The following is a 9,022-nucleotide window of genomic DNA, read 5'->3' as shown; positions in this document are numbered from 1 at the left end:
TTGTAAGCCAGTCACTTCTTGCCTTTATAGCCCTCCCTGCCCCCCATTTTGGGTAGCCAATGTCTAAGTAGCCCATCCCTGTCAACCATGTGTACCGAAGGGGTGGGAGTGATCCTTGCTGTAAAGATTTGTTCCCTTTTTTGAGATACTACATCCATATGAATAGGTAAAGTTCATCAAATTGTAGTGGGTTACTTGTTTTTATTTTTCTTCTTTCTTCCCTCTTCTTTCTTCTTCTAGTCGAGTTCTGATCATCCAGCCATTGAAGCCAGGTCAAGTGGGTACTATCTGCAAGTATGGGTGTTCTTGTGCATCTCCCCTCACTTCATATCAGCTGGACACTTCATTCTCCGCTCTAGTCCTCTGTGGCCATGTTACTGCCTTAGGGCATCTTGCTGTAACTGCTGGCCATCCAGGTCTCCTCCTGGGTTCACAGGAGTCTGTTGAATGTGGTTGGACTTAGATCCCAACTTCATTGCTGTTTTTTCCCTCTCTTCCCCTTATGTTGGTCACCATCCAAGCCACATGCCTGCTTGTGTATTCCCCTGGAGTCTTGGAAGGGAGTTTGCTCTGAAGGGACCCAACCACTTGCCTTGATGGCTCCCAGTGTATGGTAGAGTTTTGAAGTCAAATATATGTGTGTGGCACTGTAGGATCAGCACTGGACTGCTAACCACAAACGTGACTGTTCAAACCCACCAACTGCTCCTCAGAAACCCTATACAGAGTTACTATGAGTCGTAACTGACTCGACAGCACTTAACAAAATAAATATATGTTGTGTGCCCTAAAAATATGTGTGGTAAATCCTAACCCTTATTATAGAGTCGTGTATGGTGCTGTAGGATAAGCACTGAACTGCTAACCATAGATCAGTGGTTGAAATCCACCAGCTGATCTTCTGAGTGGTAACTGGAAGGCATTTAATAACAACGTAGTGGTTATGATCTTGTTTGGGAATGGGTTTTCTTTATGTTGATGTTAACAGTATTGGTGTAGTGTGAATTTCATGTGAATGGCTGTCATCTTTATAGAAGCAAATTGCCACCTCTTTCTCCTGCAGAGTGGCTGCTGGGTTCCAGCCATCAAGCTTTCATTCAGCAGCTGGCTGCTTTAACCATTGCATCACCAGGTCTCAGAGACAAATCCACGGAGGGTCACTTGCTGGAGGAGGACACCCTGGTTGATGAAGCAGAGGGCCACCGCGGGCCAGGGAAAGCCTCAGTGAGGTGAAATGGCTCTCTCGATAATGGACTGAACATGCCTGGACTGTAGGACCGGCTCCATTTCAGTTCTTTTCTACGTGAGGTCACCACGTAACAATAGCAACAATAAGACGACTGAAAAGAGACCGTCAGCACATGTAGCATCTGGCGAGAGAGTTTTCCTGACAACAACAACAAAACAGTCAAGCAGATCCTGGCAGCTGGAGCTTACTAGTCACCTTCAAGGAGCACACAGTGACCTGGGAGGGGGAGCTGACGGAAGGCAGAGTGGAGGTGGCTGGGGCCCACCCATGGGAGACGCTGATAAAGACTGCATATTGTCCTCAGAGTGTGGGGAGTCCTGGGTGTCAGGATCTAACTATTTTCTGAGGTCCGCTCTGTGCAGTTAGTTGTCAGAACAGGGTAGAAAGAGGTGTGGGGCGGCCACAACAAAGCAGAACCAAAGCCACCATACTGCCATGAAGCGACTTCCTACGTTGAGTCCTGGAGGCCAATGCGCTGAACTGCAAGGTCGATTTGAACCACAAGGTTGGTGGTTCAAACTCACCAGGCACTCTGCAGAAACTCTATAGAGGGTCACTATGAGTCGGAACCAGTTCGATGGCATGTAACCACACCAATATAGAGTTTACAAGAGCGCCTCATCTTTCTCCCTCCATCTTAACAAAGCACTCCAAAATTTAAAACAGCAGAAATTTCGTGTCCCATTCTGGAGGCCGGAAGTCCAGCTCCAGGGCGTGTGCGGGGCCTGTGCTGTCTCCTAAGGCTCATTGGGAGGAGCCTGCCATGTGTGTCCCAGATCTGGTGGCCCAAGCATTCCTTGGTTTGCAGCTACAGCATCACCCTGTTGTCATATGGCTGTCTTCCCTCCGGGTGTTCATCTTTGTTGTTGTTGTTGTTGTTAAGTGCCGTTGAGTCGATTCCAACCCATAGCGACCCTGTATACGTTTTCCAAGGATCAGCTGATGAGCTTGAACCGCTGATCTTGCAGTTCAAACAGCTTTGCAGTCTGGCACATTAACCCACAGTACCACACCAGGACTCCGTGTTCATCTGTATGCAATAGGAAATGGAGGCATCTCCCAATCATGATCCTTTTGCTTGTTGAAAAGAGAATCAGGGTCTTACAATGAGCCACTGGATGTGGCTGGGGTTCTGGGCCCCCTCCATCCTGGCTCCCATAACTGCCCAGTGCTAGGGGGCTCCCATCTTGCCTCGGCCTCTTTTGGCAGGAACCTGTGTGTGTGCTCATGTGAAAGTCATCACACCTCTTTGTCTCCGAGTGAAGCCAGGAGGCAGGGGCTTGAACCAGGAGAAGAATTTTCCAGAGCAAACATTTGCATCTGTTTTAAACTTGTCTCCTTGGGAACATCCGCATCTGCAGAGCACATCATCTAGGACAAAATGCCTTTCATTACAGTAACAGGCAGGGCCTGACTTCCAGCCAGGGCCCAATCAGAAAAACCAGTGCACAAGGCAAGAGACAGGTTTTGGGGGCAAGCAGGATGGACCACTCCAGAATGCAAACTCCCGCCGCCTGTAGCCGGGGACTTCGTAGGCCTGTGTCTCTCAGGATGGGCTGCCCTGGGAGTAGAACCCTGTGTTTCCTCCTCATGTTGGCTCCTGCATATTTCCATTCGACTTCATCCCAGGAAGCCAGTCTACTAGGGCAGAGAAGACCCTTCTTCGAGAGGCTCCGGAGACTAGAAGAGCAGGTATGTGTTCCCACCAAGTGGGGTGGCTGGGTTTTTTCATTGGAAGCTGACTAAAGACAGATGTCAAAGGAACAGCATCAGAATCCTGGGTACTTACTCCGTGGGCACCAAGGTTGGGTTTGTCCATCTCATCATCTGGCATTCTTTACACCTATCGTTGGGCACCGACACAGCATGGCTGAGCTCTGCTCTAGAGACATGGCTGCGGAGGGAGGCGTGCAGTGGCAGGATGGGAATTTGGAAGCTGGTGAGAAGAGCAGCTAATGATGGTCCCTGGTGGTGAAGACAGGGCAGACGGAGCTGGCTAGGATCCCTGGGTCCAGAGTGGGAGGCAGAGGAGGTGGACAGCCTTGACAAAGGTGGACACCCGTACCAGACCACTTCCTGGTGGTAGCACCAGCTGCTACCTCTTTAATACCTAGAAGCCCTGCTCCTGTCTTGTCAACTTACAGTCGGACCCCAAGGTCACAGAGGGGAAGGGGCACCTCATGGCTGCCCAGCAAATGGGATGTGGGCAGGGCTCAGAGCCCTGTTGCCACCTGGACTCCACACCCCGCACAGCTGTGCACCTGTGGGCTGCTTACCTGCCTTTCTGTGCTCCTCCCCCTCCGATAGGACCCTGCCCTCGAGACCCCAACTCCTGGCGGCCCACATGTGTCTGAGCAGAATTGTGCCCCGTAGGGTCCTCAGTGGCTAATTTTTTTGGAAGTAGATCACCAGCTCTTTCTTCCTCTGGTAGACCCAACCTACCTGTTAACAGTTGGGTATATTTGCACCTCCCAGTGAGTCCCTGTCCTTAATTTGTATTTGTGAGTGGCTTCCCGGCCCTGTGTTGGTATAAAGTGAGGTTCCCCTGTATCCCTGGGCAGACTCTGATGAGCCCCCTAGGGATGACCACAGTTATAGGCACATACCTCCAGGGCTGCAGTGAGGAGGAAGTCAGCCCACACAGGCCACGCGGGTGCGGTGTCACAGGAACAAGGACCATGATTTTGTCCCCACCCACCCCACCCCATGTCACAGCCATGTGTCCCTTCTACAGTTCCAGAGGTTCCAGGAGGTGACTCTAACCCACCTGCAGGGCATCGCGAGCAACTACAACGTGTCCTACAACATCGATGCCCGCTTCCGGAGCCTGGCACTTGAGAACCAGGCTGTGGCCCAGGCACTGAACCAGTCTCAGGCCACAGTGCAGGCCGACCTGAGCCACCTGAAAACCTCGGTGAGGAAGGCTCAGCGGAGGAGCCGCAAAGTGGACGCGAAACTGCTGGTCTTGGACCAGGTCCTGAGCGAGGGGAACCGGCAACATGCCGTGGAACACAAGGAGCAGAAAGTGCAGAGTGACGCCGCTTCCAGCCTGGCCCAGAACCTGGCCCTGGACGTGCGGATCCTGCAGGACATGCTGGCCAACCTGACAGAGCTTGTGCACAGCCAGGGTGTCAGGCTGGCTGCTCTTGAGGGGCATCTGCAGGCGGCCAGGTCTGACCCTGCAGCCCCCAGCCCAACTCCACCTCAGTGGCTGAGTCCGAGCTCCCTACAGCTGCAGAGACTCAGGCAGGCACCCCAAGCTTTGCTGGAGCACAGAAGCCCACCCCGGGATGTCATTAGCCATCTCCGGGCGACACAGGGGCCTGCTGGAACAGCCCCTGGGGACACTCCTCTGCTGACACGGTCCCCCCAGAGACCAGGAGAGAGTAAGTACCCAGAGGCACTCTCCCAGCCTCCCTTTACTTCTGAGATACCTCTGTACTCATCAGGGGAGGCAGGAGGGGCAGCATCAGGTGATGACAGACACAGAGGTCCCAGGGAGGCATGGGTCCCCAGCCAGAGAAGCTGCTGGAAGCTGGAAATGACCAGGTAGCAGCTTCTCCCCCAGAGCCTCGGGGAGGGACTGAACTAACGTTGCCCAGATCTCGTTCTCACAGCCTGACCTCCAAAGCTGCCAGAGATCCGTGTGTATTGTTTGAAGCTGTCATAGAGTCTTGGTGGCAATGTAGGATAAGCACTGGACTGCTAACCCTAAGGACAGCAGTTCAAACCTACCAGGTGCTTTTTGGGAAAAGATGAAACCTTCTGTTGCCATAAAGATTGACGGCCTCGGAAACCTTCCTCAGAGTGGCTGTGAGTCACAATCAGCTCAATGGCAGTGGCTTTGGTTTGGTGTTTAGAGAAAAGGAACCAACAGGACATGTATATGGACATATAGAAAGACAGATTGGCCCCAAAGGATTGGCTCATGTGATTGTTTATTGTTGTTGTTAAGTGTTGTCGTCCCTGTACAGAGTTTCCAAGGAGCAGTGGGTGGGTTTGAACCGGCAATCTTGTGGTTTGCTGTCCAGTGCTGATCTTACAGCGCCACACCAGGAGTCCGTACGTGGTTGTGGTTGTGTGACACTGAGTCATTTTCAACTCATAGCAAGCCTGCAGGGTTTCCAAGGCTGTACGTCTTTATGGGAGCAGAAAGTCTCCTCTTTCTCCTGCAGAGTGACTGATGGGTTCGAACTGCTGACCTTGCAGTTAGCAGCCCAGCTCATAATCCACTACGCTACCAGAGCTCCCTTATGCAATCACTGCTGGTTGGTTGGTTATGTGTACGGGAGTGGGAAACCTCATCTTTCTCCCATGGAACAGCTGGTAGTTTCGAACCGCTGACCTTGCAGTTCGCAGCCTGATTTGTAACCAGTATGCTAAGCTGTGGGTCAGGCATCAGGCTGGAGACTTCAGCAGCTCTGTGTCCCATGATCCTGAGCTCAGGAGAGAGCAGAGAGAGAGGGCGAGTCGTGCCAGAATGCCAGGATTTGATGCATTTTACACACATCGAAGGTTTGCGACAACCCTCCATCTAGCAAGTCTATTAGCGTCATTTTCACTGCAGCATGTGCTCACCATGTCCATGTTCATTCTCTCAGTATTTCAAACTTTTCAGAATGCAATAGCTCTGGTAGCGTAGTGGTTATGAGTCAGGCTGCTAACCGCAAGGTCAGCAGTTCGAAACTACCAGCGGTTCCGTGGGAGAAAGATGAGGCTTTCTGCTCCCGTAAAGATGTACAGCCTCGGAAACCCTGAACAGGGTTTCTATGGGTCGGAACCAACTCCACGGCACATAACCACCACCATCACTTTATTCTGACTCATAGTGACCGTGTATTGAGTTTCTGAGGAGCAGCTGGTGGGTTTGAACTGCCAATCTTGCAATCAGCAGTCCCATGCTTATCCTACTGCAGATCTCCCAGCATAAACATCAATTTCTAAGTACTGGAAAGCCCAAACGTGTGTGAGTCCCTTCCTTTATTACGGTGATCTGAAACTGAGCCTGTCTTCAGAGTACCTCTGAAGTCTGTCTGCATAGTCTGAGGGCAGAACACATAGAAACGTCCCTTTCATGAAATGGATCCATTACATCACATACAGAACAGCGGACAGTCTAGTGTTTGACAACACCACTAGGAACCGTAGCCAAGCAGACATGTGAAAATAACACTACAAAAAAATAAACCAAATTCACTACCAGTTAGTGATTGGTGCAGACTCACAGCCACCCTGTGGGGCAGAGTTAAGCACTGGTCTGCTAACCCTAAGGTCAGTGGCCTCTGCAGTCTCTCAGAGCCGATGGTGAGTTAGAACCCTCCATCTTTGGGTTAGCAGAACGCTGACCCGGGGCGCCCCCTGGTGGTCATGGAGAGCATGGTTGTGGGCCGTTCAGGCTCAACTCAACGGACTCTGCCTCCCTCTGGCGGCCTCTCTGCAAAGTGAGGGTGATGGACTCGGTTCTGAGCGCTAGGCCCAGCCTGGTGGAGTGAAGGGTACGGAAAGCCGGAGTGCCTGTGTGCCGGGCTGACTCTCCTTCCCTCTGGTTCTAGTTTGCAACGTGGGGCCCGCGCTCGTGTTCCCCAACGCCTCCACCGAGAACGCGGTCTTCCTTCGCCGCGGCTTCCTCTCTGGTCTGCGGGCTCTGTCCGTGTGCAGCTGGGTCCGTACGTCCCCGGGCCGCCTGGGTACCCTCCTCTCCTATGCCACCGAGGACAATGACAACAAAGTGGTGCTGCATGGCCGGGACTCGCTGGCCCCCGGCTCTGTCCACTTTGTGATCGGAGACCCGGCCTTTCGTGAACTACCGCTGCAGCCACTATTGGACGGCCGGTGGCACCACGTATGTGTGATCTGGACGTCCTTCCAGGGACGGCACTGGCTCTACGTGGACCGCAGGCTGGTGGCCACCGGGTCGCGATTCAGGGAGGACTATGAGATCCCTCCCGGAGGGTCCCTGGTGCTAGGCCAGGAGCAAGACACGGTGGGTGGAGGGTTTGATAGTGCAGAGGCCTTCGTGGGGAGTGTGGCCGGCCTGGCCATCTGGGGTAGGCCACTGACCCCCAGGGAAGTTTCAAGCCTCGCCACCGGGAAATCGGTCCCAACAGGCGCCCTTCTGACGCTGGCCAATGCCACATCTGTAGGTGGGTTCGTTCAGCTGGTGACTTGCTCCTGCCTCGAGCACTGTCCCTGAGGCCACATTGACCAGGTAGGAGATGCTAGTCTTTGCTGCTGACCCAGACACTTCCTGCAAAGGTCATCCATACAAGCCTACTCTGCCGTGTAGGGTGGGGAATTTCTCACGGAAGAGGAAACAGCGCAGGGGAGGACTCAGAGGCCTGGTAGGTCAAGCCTGGGACCTGCAGGGACCCCATATTCTTAATGCTGCCCTGTTTCTGTGTGGCACACTCAAAGCCTTGTCTGCCTTGTTCTTCCCATCTGATCATATCCCAACAGGGCCTGGCTGGCCAAACAACAGCCCTGGACTCCATCTGGGAAGGGGCCTGCAGCAATTGAAGGCCAGTTCTGGAGAATTCCAGAAGTTTCCCTGGAAACTGCATGGACACCACCAAAGCTGTCCCAGGCCTCTCTCAAGAATGACTAAGAAAACGTCTATTTGGCTGACCTTCACCCCAACACCTCATGCAAAAAGTGCCCCTACCCCCACACCTCCAACCCCTGGACTGGGATCCTGGAGGTTCCCTTGAGGTCAGCCACCCAGTTTGTCCTGTGGTCCTCAGCTGGCCACCCCAGAATGAAGGGAAACCCCACTTCAGATCAATGGGGCCCAGGGGGAGGGGCTGCTGAACCAATCAAAGATGTAACCTGTTTACAAATTATAATTAGCAGCAAATAGCAACATTCCTAAAACAACTTGAATATAATTTACAAACCTTAAAATTCACCAATTGTAAAAATCCAAAGATTTTTTAGTAAATGTGTGGAGTTGAACAATCGTTTCCACAATATCATTTTAGAACATGTGTACACAAATAACAGTGCCCCCTAGCGGTCACCAGGAGACCTGCTGGTGGTGTGGTGCTGTAAGACAGCTAGACACAAGTCACAAGCATGTTGGTCCTTGGAAACCCTACACAGGGTGGCTGTGAGTCAAAGGCACGTAACAACAATATCAGTCACTGTCTGTCCCCACCCTAGCTTTCCCCCAGCTCCTGGCAACCACTCACCTAGTGTCTGTCTGTAGATCTGTCTACTCGGGATTTGCCACATAAACAGAATCTTCAAACGCATAGTCTTTTCCAACTAGCTTGTTTCACTTGGTACAACATTCTCAAGGTTGCTCATGGTATAGTATCTATCCGTACTTGGTTGTTTTTATACTGCATTGTGTAGACCGCATTTTCCTCCTGTCTTGTCCAGGTGATGGGCCTGGATGTTTGTTTCCACTTTTTGGCTATTCTGAATAAAGCTTCAGTGAAGTGTCCTCGAACGCATCTCTGTGTGGACCTGTACTTTCGCTACTCTTGGGTAGACACCTAGGAGGGGAATTGCTAGCCCATGCGGTGAATTCATGTCTAAACTTTTAAAGAAACTGCCAAAAAGTTTTCCAAAGAGACCACGCCATGTTGCAAACACTGCGTTTCTCTGCATCATCATCAAAATGTGTTATTGTTTGTCTTTTTGGCAGGATTTTTTCCAGAATTCTAAATCATTGTTAGGTGCAATTGAGTCGGCGCTGACTCAGCGCAACAGGACGGAAACACCACCTGGTCCTGTACCAGCCTCACAGTTACCAGTTCTGACTCAGAGTGA

At 52.1% G+C, this 9,022-nt stretch overlaps 1 protein-coding gene across 1 annotated transcript; it reads left to right on the top strand.

The window, feature by feature from the left end:
• Positions 1 to 2,800: 2,800 nt before the first annotated feature.
• PTX4 (pentraxin 4, long) lies at positions 2,801 to 7,442 on the top strand. Its single transcript, XM_006873854.1, has 3 exons — positions 2,801 to 2,941; positions 3,984 to 4,635; positions 6,802 to 7,442. The coding sequence occupies exons 1-3, from the start codon at positions 2,801 to 2,803 to the stop codon at positions 7,440 to 7,442; spliced, it is 1,434 nt and encodes a 477-aa protein (XP_006873916.1).
• Positions 7,443 to 9,022: the final 1,580 nt, after the last annotated feature.

The sequence above is a fragment of the Chrysochloris asiatica genome, unplaced genomic scaffold (genome assembly GCF_000296735.1).
Source record: "Chrysochloris asiatica unplaced genomic scaffold, ChrAsi1.0 scaffold00257, whole genome shotgun sequence".
Taxonomy (NCBI): Eukaryota; Metazoa; Chordata; class Mammalia; order Afrosoricida; family Chrysochloridae; genus Chrysochloris; species Chrysochloris asiatica.
The sequence above is the reverse complement of the archived record's forward strand: the minus strand, read 5'-3'. Positions and strand labels throughout refer to the sequence as shown.

What these genes read in the sequence shown, in the direction of transcription:
- PTX4 (XM_006873854.1), top strand. Translation starts at nt 2,801, where the DNA reads ATGGGCTGCCCTGGGAGTAGAACCCTGTGTTTCCTCCTCATGTTGGCT. An exon ending in TCCGGAGACTAGAAGAGCAG is followed by an intron (nt 2,942 to 3,983) that starts GTATGTGTTCCC and finishes TCCCTTCTACAG; the next exon opens with TTCCAGAGGTTCCAGGAGGT. An exon ending in CCCCCAGAGACCAGGAGAGA is followed by an intron (nt 4,636 to 6,801) that starts GTAAGTACCCAG and finishes CTCTGGTTCTAG; the next exon opens with TTTGCAACGTGGGGCCCGCG.